Consider the following 17,949-nt stretch of genomic DNA (forward strand, 5'->3'; position numbering starts at 1 on the left):
TCATCCGCTGGCTACGCAGTCACATATTTCAACCCGACTTGGCATGTTTCCAAACGTCAGTCAGGAGGATGGTTACGTTGATCAAGGTAGAAATAAAAGGATATAAAATAGATAAACAAGTACACAAAAATATTAAGTAAATAAACAAATAAACAATTAAGTAGCAGAACCTGCACTTTGCGACTTTTCTTTTTGCGTCCAAGAGTATCTATCATAGAGTATTTCATTCTCGTTAGAATAGATTTATACCTATGTTTCTCACTCATTTACCGAATTATGTGTCATGATATGAAGAACTCATTATTTCAATTTTGAAAAACTTCATAAATTTTTAAAGCTGACCAAGGATCCCCTTTAACACTCATTGCGGAAAGGCGATATTTATTCATTGCTTTTCCGTACGCCAAGTAACGTTACTCGACTTACCCAATATAATTAACTGCCAGAGAACGGCATTAGTGGCAGTTGATTGTGAACTTTCACCTATCATCCCTACCATTAAAAAAACACACACATTTTTTAAAGGTACAGTCATCTTGACTTTCACATTTCAACAGCAGTTTGTTTGTGCGAATCGATTATCGAGTCAGTTTTACCTTATCCACTGTGTGAAATCACTGTTGAATATTCCTAGAGGAATTACAGGCAATATGACTGGTGGAAAGAGAAGTATCTGAAATATTGTACAGAGACCTCTGGCCTTGAAATTACCCCTAACCACTTTTTTTGTAATGGAAAGTATTGTCAGTCTTTTTCACCCTTCTTGCCACATTCCTACAAGTCGAAATTCCTGGAACAAATTACAGCTGACAAATTTTTATTTCAGCCAGTGTTCTCAAAGATCTTTAATTGTGAGGAGTTTGACCAAATCTGACCAGCTCTTGTACCCTCATGTAGCACGCCTGTTGCAAGACAAGAAAAATAAGAACCTTTGTAAAAGCCAGCTGTTAAGTACTAGGTTTTCCGTGAAAAAGAAGATACTTGGAGCTATAGCAATTTAACAAATGAAATTAACCAAATTGTAAGAAAATAGCGGTGACATGGTCAGCAGTCTATAGAAAGTTGAAACTCTTAGGTGCTATGCATCTCATATTTTCAAACATTGACACAAAAATAAGGCTCATCGAAGAGCTTTTGCAAGGATTCAAGCTTGTAAATAGAATAAAAGTTTCAAACGATAAGGCTCTCAGTTTGAATACGCATGTCAAGAGTGATAACGGTGACACTGCAGCTTCACTATGCACCTGCCCATAGAATACCACACATCTATAATTATTGTAGATTACATGCACACTGTGATAGTCATCAGGGTCCCGTTTTATAAAACGTGTTATCAGTAACAACTGCCACATCTCTATGACAAATTTGCTCTCAGCCAATCAGATGTAAGGATTTCAGTATAGCTTATAACAACTATCGTAACATTGCTATTGATAACTTAAGTTTTATAAAACGGGGCCCGGGTCATGGAAGTTGGATATCATTATAGCAAGATGCTAAAACACTTTTGACAATTCCTTTACAGGTAGATAGTACATTATGTTCATATATCTAGTAGGCCTACACATATTTATCAAAAAATATGTATATATATATATATATATATATATATATATATATGTGTGTGTGTGTGTGTGTGTGTGTGTGTGTGTTTATGTGTATACATATAAGAATTTTGATATATTTCTTTCAGGATATGAATTGAATCTTTGGTGTGTGAAAGGTATCAAAAGCGACATAAGTGTATTTTGATGTTAGGTAGAACTTAAGTTTGATATTCCTGCATAGACAACAGTTTACCAAGGTGGTTTCTGTAAACCGTCATCAATGTCGAGCCCTAGCTGATATTGCAGATAACTCAATAAGGTAAGTTCATTTATGAAAACACGATTTTGAAGATTACTCAAGGAATTTTGGGTTGTATCAATGGCGCACCACGTACTCTTTCTTGGGTATGTATGTAAACCTGTAAAGTGAAAGCGCCTACCTACTCCCCACATACACATTTCCAGATGCATACTCAAGAAAGGATACTCAAGAAGGATATCATTTTACCACCCAACGTTCTCCCGACACGCAAACCTTCAAAGAAGACTCATAGAATTAGTAAATAACATGTACTAAGGATTTTCAATATCAAAAGATCATATACTCATTATGCGTCAATCCAGTATCATATGACTGAGGTCGTTTATACAATGCATAATGTTCAGGAAAACCCTGTTTCCTATCAGGTATGCCATGTTGGTCCTTTAATTCAATGTACAATGTTCAGGAAAATCCTGTTTCTTATCAGGTATGCCATGTTGGTCTCTGCTTTTGAGTTTGTTTGTTATTTCCTTCCTTGTTCTCATGTTTTATAAATGTATGATTGACCATTGACTATACAGGTCAAATAGAAGTGTATAGTGTCTGCAAGTGACAGTGCGTCGTGTGTGCAGGTGACAGTGCAAGAGAGTATGAATGCTAGTACGCATATTTTAGACGTAAGGTATGCGCTTGACCGAAAGATCAATGCAAATAAATGCCCCTGTAAAGTCGTTATCAAAGAAAAGAACGGGAGGGAATGGAAAAAATCGAATAACATTTTGTATGGTTCAGGACTGACTGAGACTTGGAAAAAAAAGAGGAAACTGAATACATAGATCAATGTATCATTCAATCATGACTATTGAATGATGTCATTATTATTATTATTATTATTATTATTATTATTATTATTATTATTATTGTTATTATTATTATTATTATTATTATTAATTTTATTATTATTGTTATTTTACCATTATTATTATTATTATTAATATTATTATTATCATCATCATCATCATCATTATCATTAATCAATCCAGGGCATTTGAGTGTTTAGTTGATGGCAAAATAGCGTCCTTGGCAGAACAAAATAAAGTAATAGCTTTAAGCAATCGGTGACATTAATAAAGGAACAACTTCACTTTCCTTGGGTTGCAGCTATATAGGGTTGGATACATCTGCTACACGAATATTCAAGCCATCCATCTGCAGAACAAACTGGACATCAAAATTTGTTACAAAGTACAGCGACCCAAGTAGCTCTGACCCTGGATGATGTGCTGGTCTGAGACTGGTACAAAAAATTAACAAACAAACATAGAAGGGGATTTCCCTTCATGCCCTACCACCTGTAGGTCGACGAAAACCCCCAAATTAGGAGCCACTGATGTTATCATAGCTTATCAAAAAAAGGAAATGTTTTAGAAGCCCTCACTTTCAAACGTGTAACCTATCACATACATGTGCTTCTCCGATAGTATTTGTAGCTGTTTCAGCCAACTTTTGATGGGATTTTCCCATTTGTGCCAAAATAGTCTGGGTGCCAGAGGCTGAACCTTGTTTTACCGTCCACCCAATGTTTTTTGATGGTTTTACCCTATTTCGGGGGTGCTGAATCCGATTCCGGATGATGCAACTCTTGCATCCTTGAGGGTTTTGAGATATTCAAGATGGCCGCCAAGATGGCCGCCAAAACCGGAAATTCCCACGTATTTCCTTCTAAATGGTGAGATATTGAAAACAAGTGATGGTTTTACCCTATTTCGGGGGTGCTGAATCCGAATCCGGATGATGCAACTCTTGCCTCCTTGAGGGTTTTGAGATATTCAAGATGGCTGCCAAAATGGCCGCCAAAACCGAAAATTTCCAGCGTATTTCTTTCTAAATGGTGTGAAATTGAAAAGAATTGATGATTCTCCCTATTTGGAAGGTGCTGAATCCGAATCTGGATGATGCAACTCTTGCATCCATGGAGTTTTTGAGATATTCAAGATGGCCGCCAAAATGGCCGCCAATTAAAACCGGAAATTCCCATGTATTTCCTTCTCAATGTTGAGAAATTAAAAACAATTGATGGTTTTACCCTATTTCGAGGGTGCTGAATCCGAATCTGGATGATGCAACTCTTGCATCCATGAAGTTTTAAAGATATTCAAGATGGCCGCCAAAATGGCCGCCAATTAAAACCGGAAATTCCCTCGTATTTCCTTCTAAATGTTGAGAAATTAAAAATAATTGATGGTTTTACCCTATTTCGAGGGTGCTGAATCCGAATCTGGATGATGCAACTCTTGCATTCATGAAGTTTTTGAGATATTCAAGATGGCCGCCAAAATGGCCGCCAATTAAAACCGGAAATTCCTACGTATTTCCTTCTAAAAGGTGAGATGTTGAAAACAATTGATGGTTTTACCCTATTTCGAGGGTGCTGAATCCGAATCTGGATGATGCAACTCTTGCATTCATGAAGTTTTTGAGATATTCAAGATGGCCGCCAAAATGGCCTCCAATTAAAACCGGAAATTCCCACGTATTTCCTTCTAAAAGGTGAGATGTTGAAAACAATTGATTTTTTTACCCTATTTCGAGGGTGCTGAATCAGAATCTAGATGGTGCAACTCCTGCATTGTTGAAGATTTTGAGATAGTCAATATGGCCGTTAAAATGGCCGCCCAAAACGGAAGTTCCCATGTATTTCCTTCTAAATGGTGACAATTTGAAAGCAATTGGTGGTTTTTATCTTATTTTGAGTGTGCTGAATCCGAAGCTCAAGATACAACTCTTGCATCCTTAAGGGTTTTGAGATGATAAAGATGGTCGCCAAAAATGACCGCGAAAAACGGAAATTCATATGTAAACCCCCTATTTCCTTCTAAATTGTGTAAAATATAAAACAGTTGGTGGTTTTACACTATTTTGAGTTTGCTGAATTTGAAGCTCCAGTATACAGCTCTTACTTCCTTGAGGGTTTTGAGATAATAAAGATGGCCGCCAGAATGGCCCCTAAATGGCCGTCAAAAACGAAAATTTCCATGTGAGCCCTATATTACCTTCTAAATGGTGTGAAATTGAAAACAAGTGGCGGTTTCACTCTATTTCGAGGGTGCTGAATCCGAACCTGGTTGATGCAACTTTCGTGTTCTTTTTTAAGGGTTTTGAGATGTCCAAGATGACCGCCAAAATAACTGTCAAAAATTGGTAAATTTTAGGCCCTATTCAGCACCCTCGATCTTGGTTGTTGAAATTCGTCCATTCTTTAGGGTTTTTAGACGTCCAAGATGACAGCCAAAATAAGTGGCAGAAATTCCAATTTCAATATATTTTTTCTTAATGGTAAAATTTTTAAAATAAATTGATGGTCTTACCCTATTTCGAGGGTGCTGAAGGTCTTTGAAGGTTTTCGGACATCTATAAATGTCCTGTATGAACGGAAACTCCTTAACATGTTCTTATACTGAAATGGTGAAGTATTGTGCTCCAACGCGAAGCGGGAGATTAAACCCATGCAGGGTGAAAAACAATGATTCGTATTCTTGAATTCAACTCAGTTGAGCGAATTTGTCAAATCAGCCAAATTTAATTGAAAGTCAAAATGACAGTCACAATGGTATTGTAATATACTGAGATATTCCTATATGTCTCAAACGGAACTATAACACGTACTGGAAAAAACAAGAAGTGATATTGACATCATACTGAAACGTACAAACGCAAAGAAAGATACGATTGAAAATGTCGTTATGCATAATTGTTATGAAATAATGCTTGTGGTCTCCAATAATATGGCTCCATAGATATAAAGTTAATCCTTTTCGGCTATCAATAGAGTAAAATTAAATTATGGCATGTTGGTATTTGGTGTTGAAACTTGTCTTGTATTCTGACGAGTCTCGCCTCGTATTCTTGTGAAACTTGTCGCATATTCTGATTAGGTCATTGGAAATGGTTGCATCCATGACCACTATAGTAGATATCAATAAGGGTAATTTCAAAAGCACTCTGCGCGATTATGATGTTCGTAAGTACTGGATTATCAAGTATTACCTTCCATGTTGTCGTTTGATTTTTATTTAGTTTTGTTTTCCAAGGCGCGTTACCTGTGTTTTGTCCGTCCCCTCGTGTGTGTTTGTAATAGACTATATATACATATATACATACATAATGTTACAAAATTGAAGCATAACAATAAAAATGTCCCACTCGTGTCTTCAACAATGTCATCAAGACCACCAATATAAACCAAATAACCAATTTGAGTGTTCATGGATAAAGAGATTAAAACTGCTCATGGATTAAGGCAGGTAATGTTGGGTAATTTCAGTACACTTCTCTACATCACTATCACAATATGATTTAGATGAACATGTCTTGTCCATTAATTGTTAGTGTTCAAAACTTATCCATTATATGTAGAGGAAATTACAGTGTAATCTTGCAATTATTCAACCGCATCTGTAGACTTGAAGGGTTAATTATTGCTGGCACACTTGTATCGTACCAACTCAAAGATATCCAGTAGAGCTGGTTTCACTGTATAAACAGCAATTTCAAACTGTGCCATTGACGAAAACCATCAATTGTTATCAATTTCTCACCATTTATAAGAAGGAAATACATTGGAGTTTCCGTTTCGGCGGCCATTTTGGCGGCCATTTTGACTATCTCGAGGTGCATCATCCAGATTCGGATTCAGCACCCTCGAAATAAAAACCATCAACTGTTTTCTATTTCTCACCATTTAAAAGCTAATACATAGATATTTCCGGTTTTGATTGGCGGCCATTTTGGCGGCCATTTTGGCGGCCATTTTGGCGGCCATCTTGAATATCTCAATACCCTCAAGGATGCAAGGTTTGCATCATCCAGACTCGGATTTAACACCATAGAAATAGGGTAGATCCATCAATTGTTTTCAATTTCTCACCATTCAGAAGGAAATACATGGGAATTTCCGGTTTTAATTGGTGGCCATTTTAACAGCCATTTTGGCGGCCGTCTTGAACATCTCAAAAACTTCATGGATGCATGAGTTGCATCATCCAGATTCGGATTCAGCACCTTCCAAATAGGGAGAATCATCAATTATTTCCAATTTCACACCATTTAGAAGGAAATACGTGGGAATTTTCGGTTTTGGTGGCCATTTTGGCGGCCATCTTGAATATCTCAAAATCCTCAAGGATGCAAGAGTTGCATCATCCAGATTCGGATTCAGCACCCTCGAAATAGGGTAAATCCATCAATTGTTTTCAATATCTCACCATTTAGAAGGAAATACGTGGGAATTTCCGGTTTTGGCGGCCATTTTGACGGCCATCTTGAATATCTCAAAACCCTCAAGGATGCAAGAGTTGCATCATCCAGATTCGGATTCAGCACCCCCGAAATAGGGTAAAACCATCAAAAAACATTGGGTGGACGGTAAAACAAGGTTAGACCCAAAAAGTGGCTTTGGCACCCAGACTAAAAGGTGATGTGTTTTATTTCAATTAACTCCATATGTGCCTCGTTCGCACGCCCGACTCATCGACGGCGTGCCATGTTCGCATATTGTATTTTGTTCAAATGCTCAAACCTTCCCAAATGGTCAATTATTTGCGAAATGCCATGGTGCAGTCCAATGAAAGCTTCACTCGCAATTATACACTCCTCACGGATAACTTGTCTTTCATGATGATTGAACAGCAGTGTTCCATTGAGGTTTTTTTTAAAAAGAAAATCAAAGCAAATGTTTGTTGACTATCAGTGTTGATCTTGATACCCTGATCATTACGCGTTTGCCCACAGGAACATTTTCCATGCTATTTGTTAGAAATAGAAATATCTCTTGCGATTACTTGCATACGCCAAAGAAGTCGAAAAAAACAACAACCATACATTCCAAATGAAGATTCTGTTGACGATATCATATGTCATTCAGCGCTAAAATGTTAATTTAATTTAAGAAGACACTGAATTAAATTTTCACTTAGACTAAACATAACTTAGCGTGTTTCCATGCAATGTCTTCTGTTGCTCTAATAACAATCATAATAATAACATGGATAAAATATAATAAGATATATGACACATTAGATATTCTTATGGCCACATAAGTGATGATTAGGGTATCATAAGTCAACACAAGTCAACATGCACGTGCCTAATTAATTCACTGTTAAGTTAAAGTATAGACAACTTTGGAGTTCCGCGTCCGGCACACTGTGTGTATCACAGATGTCAAAATATTGAGATCGCCTAAGCAAAAAAGTTTTTCACAGTTTCCTTACATGAATAAAGGATTTTTGGTTTGTGATTCTTATTTCAACAAGCAAGACTATGTTTCACAGAATGAAGATCTGCTACAGTTTAAAAAGTTGTCTTCGTTATGAGGAGTGACAAGAACAACGTTGACAATATTAACCTTTTTATCAGCGCTATACAACATTTATTTTAATTGCCTTTATATGAATACTTGCAGAAAGGATTAAAAGCCGAAGTCAAGAGTGAAGATCAATGAACTTCATTAAAATTCAAATGAAGGGCAAAGTATATCACTGTAGGCCTGCTGCACATAAGTGATGGTGAGACAGTAAAATGGCTATGGTTTCGGTTCCTTATGTTTGTCCGTCTGTCTGTTTGTCTGTTTTATATGTCTGTCTTTTTGTCCGTTTGCTTGTTTGTCTGTCTGCCTGTCTATTTATGTACAAGATAACTCAAGAACAAATGAACATATTTCACTAAACTTGAAAGTTGTGTTTATAATGAGGTAAGAGAAATTATGAAATTTGGTGTCATGATGTCAAAGGTCAGAGGTCACAAGGATCATAAAGGACATGAAATAAACTTCATCTGCGAACGGTTCTAAAAATCATTGGATTTTACCAAACTTGCAGGGTGTGATTGTGTAATGAAGTACGAAAAAAAAAGCGAAATGGCGGAGAGAAAAGAAAATATTGTTGTTTTTCTTTATTTCATCACCTTAAACATGTAAAGTGCAATTCCACACCTTGCTCAAATTGATTTTGATATAAGGAGCAAAATATATAGGCCCAAATATATCTAAGGAGTTATGGAATTCTAAAGTTTCTATGTTTTCATGAATCCTGATTAAAAATCTATCGGCAGACATGGTAGAAGTGATGATGTCACCACCGCAGAAGTCTGTGGTTGAACTGTACAGAAATCTCCCCCATTTTTACCTCCGCCAATGAAGTAATGTTTTTGCCGGCTTTGGTTAACTTTGTGGTATGTGTACGTATATATGTATCTGCCTATCTATTTGCAAAGTAACTCAAAAAAAGTTACGAACGGATTTGTTTGAAACATTCAGGAAAAGTTGATAATGACACAAGGAACAGATTCACTTAATAGATTTTGGTAGTGATCCGGATAACCGTCTGGATCCCGGATACAGTACTTTTTTCATTTTTTGGAGGATTATCAAAGGCAAACAGGGCAGCAAACGCGGGAGTTCAAGCTGATAATAATAATAATAATAATAATAATAATAATAATGATAACAATACTAATGATAATAATGATAATGATGATAATTCTTTAATAATGATAATGATAATAATAATAATAATAATAATAATAATAATAATAATAATAACAATAATAATAATAATAATATCTTGTTATCCAGAAATGTTGACACCGTAATACCTGACGCTCCTGCCATTATGATAGGGCCTACCCAAGCATTGCAACGTACCCTACCCATGCACCTGGGCCGAAAGGGACATGGTAGGTAAACAAATCTTGTCCAAGGACGTAAATACTGGACTGGATTCGAACTCGGCCCTCCAATTGAAAGTCAAGAGTCTTATCCACTATACCACAGCTCCCCAAGAGGTTGTGGTAGCTCAATGTTCCACAACGGAATTTAATTTAAATGATATGTGTAAAAACAAGTAAAAACTTGGAGAGATGTGAAGGCACGACTTCATCATTCTCTCTTTTTTGAGCGTATCTAAATAAGAACATACTTAAGAAATGTTTCAAATTTCCGTATTCTTATTCATGTCTTGTTTTGATGAAATCTATAACATCATACTGATCTGATTTTATACTTTTATTGCAATCAATCTGAATATGAGGCATAATTGCACTTGAATTCATATTTGGGCGTGCTCAGATAGATCGACGTAATCAAATTTCGAAAAGCGAAATAATAATATGTGCATTTTTTTCTACAGATTTAGTTAATATTTCCTTTACATCACACTAATATTTACTTGAAACAAAAACGTCTATTCATTAAAGGATAAGGTAACGCGTAACACTAATAAATCATTGCAAGATAATTGTTTGGTATGGAAGAGTGTAAACAAAGTTGGGTAACAATATGATACTGTGAAGATAATGTATTTTGAAAACACTTGAAAGTGTAAATGAGAAGACCACGCGTGTCATAGAATTTTTCAGTTAACTCAAATAATAATGTAGTGTAAATGAGAAGACCATGCGTGTCATAGAATTTTTCAGTTAACTCAAATGATAATAATAAAAAAAAAATCTCTGATAAAGGAGGAACGAAAGGAGAGGGAGAAAAGCAAACAAACCCCGGACAAAAAAAAAAAACAACCCCACAAACGATGATGAAATTTCAAGGAAGTAAGGTAAAAGGGGAGGCGCATTTGAGTTGTTCTTTCCTTTGTAGCCCCCCGTGAACATAACAAATAAAAACAAAACAAAACAAAAGTGCGTAAGTACAAATTGAACGAAAGCCAGATTTAGATGAGCGCTCCATTGATTTGGTTTCAACCAATCAGAGCACGAGGATTTTGAGTGAAGGTGGATCATCGAGATCATGCAAAACCACGCCCAATCGTTTTGTTATAAATCTTGTGAACTTGCAGTGTCGTTTCATCAGTCAGCTGGACGGTAAGCAGAATTACAACCAACTCCTTCAACTGTCAACCTTGCAACTTCTTCCACTGACAGCCTTTCATCAACTTAACGACTAATTCACCATGGAGAAATCAGGATCACAGGTAAGCTCTCTTGACTGACTTGTAACATCATAGAAATAATTCTACAGGATTATTCTCATCATTCTTATCATATTAGGCATTGAATTTACTTAACTTGTGTGTCCTAATTGGATCCAAAATTATTTGTCAAGTTATTACACAAACTTTTTCGTATGAACTCAGTGCAGTGCGGCCTCATTACGATCTTGCAAAGAATTTACCACACTCCCCCAATACAATCACCAACAATAGACATTGTTCCTCGCAACTGTTAAATGAAGACAAAATGAAGTGACAGATATACCGCTGCATCAATAACAGTAACAGATTACGACAAGATCGACAATGCTCTTGTAAATTCATCTCAGATCTTTTGGCTTTCAGTGCGCGTTAGTTCACTCCTGTTCACCAATTTTCACACCCCAACACCCAATGCCCTCTTTTTTTGCCTACCTTTAGTACGACAGCTCTTCGGCTCTGCCAGCGTACGCCAGGATGGAGGCAGATACGGCGCCACCAAAAGCCTCGCGTTTCGCCTCGTGGAGGATCCCCTGTACCGCTGTACTCATCACAGTTCTACTTGTAGCCGGTGCCATCACAATCACTGCAGTGGTCCACAAGGGGAGTCCTAATTGTCCGCAACCAACTAACTATGGTCGCCCGCACGATCAGATCCTTGATCATGATGCAGTGAGTACATCGTTTGCATACATAGATACTATAATGATTATATGTATATAGAATCATATGTCAAGTATATCGTCATTCTCTTTAATTCTCTGCTTCTATATGCGTACTGGCTATATGATGACAGCCTTTCTATTAATATAGCAACTTTACTGCTCTGCTGAGGATAAAATACGACTGATTACATGATAATTTAATCATTCACGTCACTCATGTCTTTGTGTTATTATGTTTAATAAGGGCTTCTTTTTAAGTTTTGCACGTGGTTTACTCGGTGGAGTGGTTTACTCGCTGAATAGACATATTCAGATGGACAGATAGATAGATAGATAGAAAAAACGATTGATAATCAGCTCATTTACGAGAAATTACAAATACTTTCAAGAAGAGATATTTTTGGCGCTTGAGCCTGTAATAGTGTCATTTTTATTGAATTACATTTTCAAGAATGTCGTAACATCCAATTAGCTTTTCAATTATCACGCATATCATTTTACTCCTTCTTTAAGGCCTTCATAGATTAAAGAATTCTCATTTGAAAATTATCATATTAATGGATCGCATGAAAATTAAAAATATTAATTACGATATTACAAGCGAGGTTTGACGGAGAGTTAAAAGCTAAAAAAATAGACATAAGTTATGCAAGACTGTAATGATTATGCTTTCTCTCGTTTAAAAAGAATATCTGGCATGAAATTAACCCTAAAATTAATTTATAAACTATATTCTTATCTTATAGCTCCATTTGTTTATTTCCATGTTGACGTGACTAATAGGATTGTAATAGAAAACTTGTTAAAGATCTTTCTATAGATTTCTACTACACGTTTAATTCGTGCTTCTGAGTCTTCTATACATGGAGCACGTACTGCATCTGCTCCTGCGTTTCACATTAGACTGCCTTTGAAAAGTGTCAACATAATGTTTGCTGAACCTGCCAATATCATGATCAAACATGAGTCGCCACACCATAATATAGTTTGTATAACCGACTAGCTCATACAAATTGCCATAGAGTCAAGGACGTGTTAACTGATCACGTGATTTGCAGGCTAGGAACCTAGAGCTGAGGGGAGGAAACGGAATGACTGCCTCAGAAACCATGAGCTACAACAGCGCCCTCAACACTGTTCTCATCAACGCTCCTGGTAATTTCAGCGGCAGCTCGCCAGCCACGATCGCCATCGACTTCGATCGGGTGAGTTTGATTTCGTGCTGCTTCCTTTTTGTTCTCAAATGATTTTTTTTTTCCATGACATACTGTGATTACATGACATGCAGGAAATGTGCGATACGATAAGTTGAAAATATCCACTTTGTAAGATTGTGTGTCTGCACTGACGCTCGTAACATAATTGTATCATCGTATCATTATCATAAGTGCATGAAAGGGATGAATACTACAGTGAGCCCCCATCCAGAAAAACAATGATTTAGAACAAAAATTCCATGAGAAAGAATATGTGATTTTTGTTGTTGTTTGTGTGTAGGTAAATGTGTGTGTGTGTGGGGGGGGGGGGGGGGGGCTGCGGGCAGGGGTCAAAGTTCCATATAACCCCTCCTCCCCTCCCCTTCGCTTATACGAGAAGAATCTTGGGAAGTTCTCTTAAATATATATATCCAATATGTAATAATAAGTTGTTGCAAACCTTGTAATCGAGGTTTGATAGCCAAAATGATTGATCATAAATGGCTGTGAATAAAGATTATAAATCTGTGTGAGTGAAACACTTTCATGACGATATCAAACGAAATAAAGTATAGTTCAGTGTGGTTAATATGTCTGATACACTCCATGGATACACTTCAATCGCCTTTCTTTCTGTCGTATTCTACATGCTACTCAGTTCTCGTATCCTCTTTCATCTAGTATTGTTTTAATATAATATTCTTTCCGCAGAATGTGGTGTTCATCAATGTTCACGATCAGAACTCCTGCGTGGGTTTCGCCCTGGGAGATGAAATGGCGGAGGACACGAAAAACCTCATTAGGAACAATGATCACAATCAGGTATGCAAATTCGTGCAGTTGTGTGTGTGTAGGTGTGTGTGTGTAAACCCATTGGAGAGCCTCTAGGGCATAATTCACGTGATTACGGGAAATGCCGGTGGTTGTCGTGGGAGGTGTTCTTGTCCCTCAAACTGTCTCTGCGTCTACTGTCATTGTTTATAACAATTAAGAACTAATTAGCATCAACTTCAGATCAGTTGAAAAAGGAAATCTTATAGGACCTTTTATGTTTGATCTATAGGATAATCTGAAATATATATTTTCATGTGTATTTTTGTGTGCTTGGCAACGCACCCTTACTCATTGCACATGGGGATTTGAAATGTTAAAACAGATTGAAATTTTTTATTTGAAATTTTGTAAAGGTCTTCTTGGTGTTCATAGGAAGACCCCTAACTGTATAGTTCATGGTGAATTGGGGAGATATAAATTAGAGTATATTGTTGCAAAATTGAAAATTTGTATTTGAAATTTTGTAAAGGTCTTCTTGGTGTTCATAGGAAGACCCCTAACTGTATAGTTTATGGCGAATTGGGGAGATATAAATTAGAGTATATTGTTGCAAGTCGTATGCTTATGTTTTGGTATAGGATAGTTCATGGAAAGCAAGGTAAACTGGCTAGCATAATGTATTCGTTTTATTTTTCTCTTTTTGAAAGTTGTACTTACATCCTGCCATGGCTTGGGAAGATTAAAAGTATTTTTGATAGTTTAGGATTTTCATACATTTGGGATAACCAGGCACAAGATATGGAGTTTTCTGTGTTTAAGAAAACTGTGTCGCAGAGGTTGAATGATACACGCCAACAAGTTTGGCATAACGAAATAAATGTGAATTCTCAATGTATTGTGTATCGAATATATAAGCAAAAGCTAGTGTTTGAAGATTATAATGGTGCACCTTAATCCATGTGATAGGATTTTTTTTTGTGTGTATAGATTTCGATGTTTAAATGATAAGCTTCCTATAGTGACTGGAAGGTATGCAAATATTCCTCGAGAGGATCGAATATGTGAATGTTGCTCCCTGAATCAGATCGGGGATGAATTTCATTATTTGTTTCAGTGTCCAATATTTGAAAATGATCGTAAACAAGCCATGAAGATTTTTTTTTTTAACGACCTAATGTATATGAAATGGATCTTTTATTTAACCACTCTACGCAAACAGTGATGTTGAAATTAGTAAAGTTTTGTAAGGTAATTGTAGATTATTTTGATAAACTTTGAAAAGATTTGCTTGTGTGTGATTATGAGTACTTATACATTAACCCTGTTAGAGGGTGATGATTTTTTAGCTTACATGAATTGCAGGCACAGTGCCTGTTATAGAAAGTAGATAGTCTGATGTATTCGTATATTCATCTCTATTCCATGTACATGTATATATCTTCATTGCATGTTTAGTCTGTCATGTAGATTGTTATTCTTGCCAATTTGTATCTTACATGTATTTATTTTTACTCACATACCCCAGAAGGGTGATTGAGTTAATAAACTACTACTACTACTACTACTACTACTACTACTACTACATGTTGTGTGCTTCTAATTTTTTTTCCGCATATTTTTTTTATATATGAATTGATTTCCCAGGAAAGTTTGAATTTTTCCTTAATTGCGTTGACCACTCTGTTTTTTTTTTCAGGTCATCGACTTGGTGTCGGACAAGGCAGGAACCGGAAACTACCGAGTTGCTGGAACGATCCCGGATGGTTACCTCCAGACCGCCAATGGACCTGTCATCCGCGGGATGTGCAGCGGTCGATCCTCTCTGTGGCTGGAGGTGGAAACGGATGAAGAGATGTCCGGGAGGCAGGAGAGAGGAAGATTCTGTGCTTACGTTTGCGCGTATGTGAATGGTTTCAGAGTGTGCTACCGGAGGTGCTGGTAGAGGTATAGCACCTTCAGTTGAGACATTTCTCTTCGATAGAAATCCCTATTCTAAGAAATACACAGGTATTGCTCATTATTCTTAATCTAAGCCAAACGATAGATAATTATAATCATTTCCCCTTTTTTATATCGAAAAGGAAAATTAACGTAGATTTGTTTGTAGGAAAGTCGTTGAAATCAAAGGCTTGAAGCGTTCTTCAAGTGAAGTGCATTTCGTAAGTTCCTGAGATAAATACTAAAAGTATACAGCCAAATAACATTTCAAGATTGGTCAGTGGCTTGTGTGACAGAATCATTTTATTTCAAGAAGTATTCAAAAACACGATTTACCGAAACTGTACAACATTTCAACTGAATTCTTTACTACTAGTAAATAATCCAACGCAAAGTAGGCTATAGTTAGTGCCAATGAGCTGAGCTCGTTATATTCCTGTTTTCGTGCTGAAATTAACCAGAACATGGGGTAATTTGTGACACTGATTATACCTCCCCTCCCTACCCCTTTAAAAAAATGAGATTGAAGAGTCTCGAATAAATGTGCAATGACTAGTATCTAAAGTGCCGCAATGTTATGTTGCATGTTGGTATGTTATGTTGCATGTTGGTATGTTATCCGTCATACTTATCCGTGATAACTGCACATGAAGGGCATTGCCGGTATTTGAGAACAAACCCGTTTATCTTAACTATATACACATTTATTGGTATTAGATGAATTATAAATGAAACCATATACGGAAAATAGGCCTCTTAATAATTTTCACCAATTTATGATTTGAAACGTTTACAAAGGGATTTGTAATTTGCAATAATGGCACTGCTATAGAATATTGTAGCTTTTCAGGCATTATACCATCGTGACATGCATAAAGCCTTTTCCCTTCTCATACCCTACTAGCTTCCACAGGGTTTTAGTAAAAAAATAGATAAATATAGAAAGATATACACATATACATTTCCTTATCAACATTCGGTTGTCTAAGATTCTTTCCCTCCATTCTGCTTAGCTAAATGATATGTATACGTAGATAGGTTTTCTGGGCTGCCACGTGTTCAAGCATCCGCTTGTAGTGGCAGTCCTTCTTCTGCACGATTTCTTGGGTAATTATTTTCAAATTTGGTAATACAATATATTTTGGTAATGGAATCAATGTTCCCTTTTTTTTCTCCATTGAATCATTGTAATCTATATAGTGATGTTTTTTAAAGTATGAGTGAAATAAATTCTGATTCATGTGTGAAATTATGTTGAAGAAAAAATAAATCAAAACAAAACAAATATATGGCGATTTTGAAGTTTGCAGTACATCATGTGAGTAGTCCTGAAATGAACTGTCCTGTAGAGTGAAGAGATGGAAATGTGAAAAGTCAACTGGTGTAAAGGAGGGAGAGTAGAGACTTCTTGTGTTGTGAATCGGTGTTATGTAAAGGTGGAAGGCCATATGAATGGTCCTGGTATGACTTGCAATTGGCAGTTGGGGTTGGGGGTTGGGGAAATCACTGAGTAGGGTCTCTGATATGAACCATGTGATTAATTCTTTTATTATCACGTGCAATCATGAGAGGACAGGGGAACGTATGGAGAGCCCTGATAGGAACTGTTAGGTTATTCCTTTCTGCAGTGTAAAGTGACAAGACTCAAATAGGACTTTATTTCAATAACAAAATGCACCAACAAATATTCGTCTTATTTTTTTTTTATTCTACCGTTGCTATCTAATTGCCACATTAGTTTCAAACATATTTCGTCACGTTTGCCATTTCATGTATAAAAACAGATTTATGCAAAAACATCAATTTATATCTTCATAATCTGTATTTTTGTTAATGGAAGAGATGAATGTAAAATCATCAGATTTAGGTACAGATAATGATTTAATTGTGTTGATCTCTTGTGAGTACCCCCCCCCCCCATTTGTTTTGTTTGTTTGTTTGTTTGTTTTTTCGAGGGGGTGAGGGGGTAAATGCAATACATCTCATGATACTCATCGAAATCTATTCAAAGGCATTATTTCAACTGTGCCAAAAGCACTGAAACAATCTGTGCCCAATTTGTACTTTGAATATTTTCGTATTTTCAAGTAAGCTCGTGCTTCTGCAGACTTCCTACTATAAATATTGGTGTGTTTAACCAAACCTTATCACTAAAATAATTGTTTTCATTTCACGGAATTACATATATATATATAATTTGAGTATATGAGAGCTATGCTCCGTTTTTAAGATCTTCAAGATCTAGGATTTATTATTTTTTTTTTCTACTGATTCTTCTACTGATTCTTTGAATATATATATATATATATATATATATATATATATATATATTCCATCTGAGAAGATTTAAAAAAATGAAAAATATGACATTGATGCTTGTTTATTTAATAGAAAAAAAAACAAACACCCCTTGTGAAAGAAATCTTCAGGGAAAGTTCAAATACACCTCATTTTGTTTACAATTTCGGGCCAAATTTGGTTTACCGGAAAAGGGGGGGGGGTAATTTTTTTTTTTTTTTTTTGGTCATTGCACTTTTATGTAAGTTCACAGAAAACCTGTGGATGTTCCCTTCGGAATTAATGGAG

General features: G+C 36.2%; 1 protein-coding gene across 1 annotated transcript; it reads left to right on the forward strand.

The window, feature by feature from the left end:
• Positions 1–10,667: 10,667 nt before the first annotated feature.
• On the forward strand, positions 10,668–15,367 carry LOC139708265 (uncharacterized). Its single transcript, XM_071620237.1, has 5 exons — positions 10,668–10,793; positions 11,232–11,462; positions 12,514–12,660; positions 13,363–13,473; positions 15,122–15,367. The coding sequence occupies exons 1-5, from the start codon at positions 10,773–10,775 to the stop codon at positions 15,365–15,367; spliced, it is 756 nt and encodes a 251-aa protein (XP_071476338.1). The 5' UTR covers positions 10,668–10,772.
• Positions 15,368–17,949: the final 2,582 nt, after the last annotated feature.

The sequence above is a fragment of the Diadema antillarum genome, unplaced genomic scaffold (assembly GCF_040938485.1).
Source record: "Diadema antillarum isolate AM-2024a unplaced genomic scaffold, OU_Dant_1.0 seq00001323_RagTag, whole genome shotgun sequence".
Classification (NCBI taxonomy): Eukaryota; Metazoa; Echinodermata; class Echinoidea; order Diadematoida; family Diadematidae; genus Diadema; species Diadema antillarum.

Coding starts and splice junctions, on each gene's coding strand:
- LOC139708265 (XM_071620237.1), top strand. CDS start 10,773: ATGGAGAAATCAGGATCACAG. Junction 10,794..11,231: donor TGGAGAAATCAGGATCACAG/GTAAGCTCTCTT, acceptor GCCTACCTTTAG/TACGACAGCTCTTCGGCTCT. Junction 12,661..13,362: donor TCGCCATCGACTTCGATCGG/GTGAGTTTGATT, acceptor TTCTTTCCGCAG/AATGTGGTGTTCATCAATGT.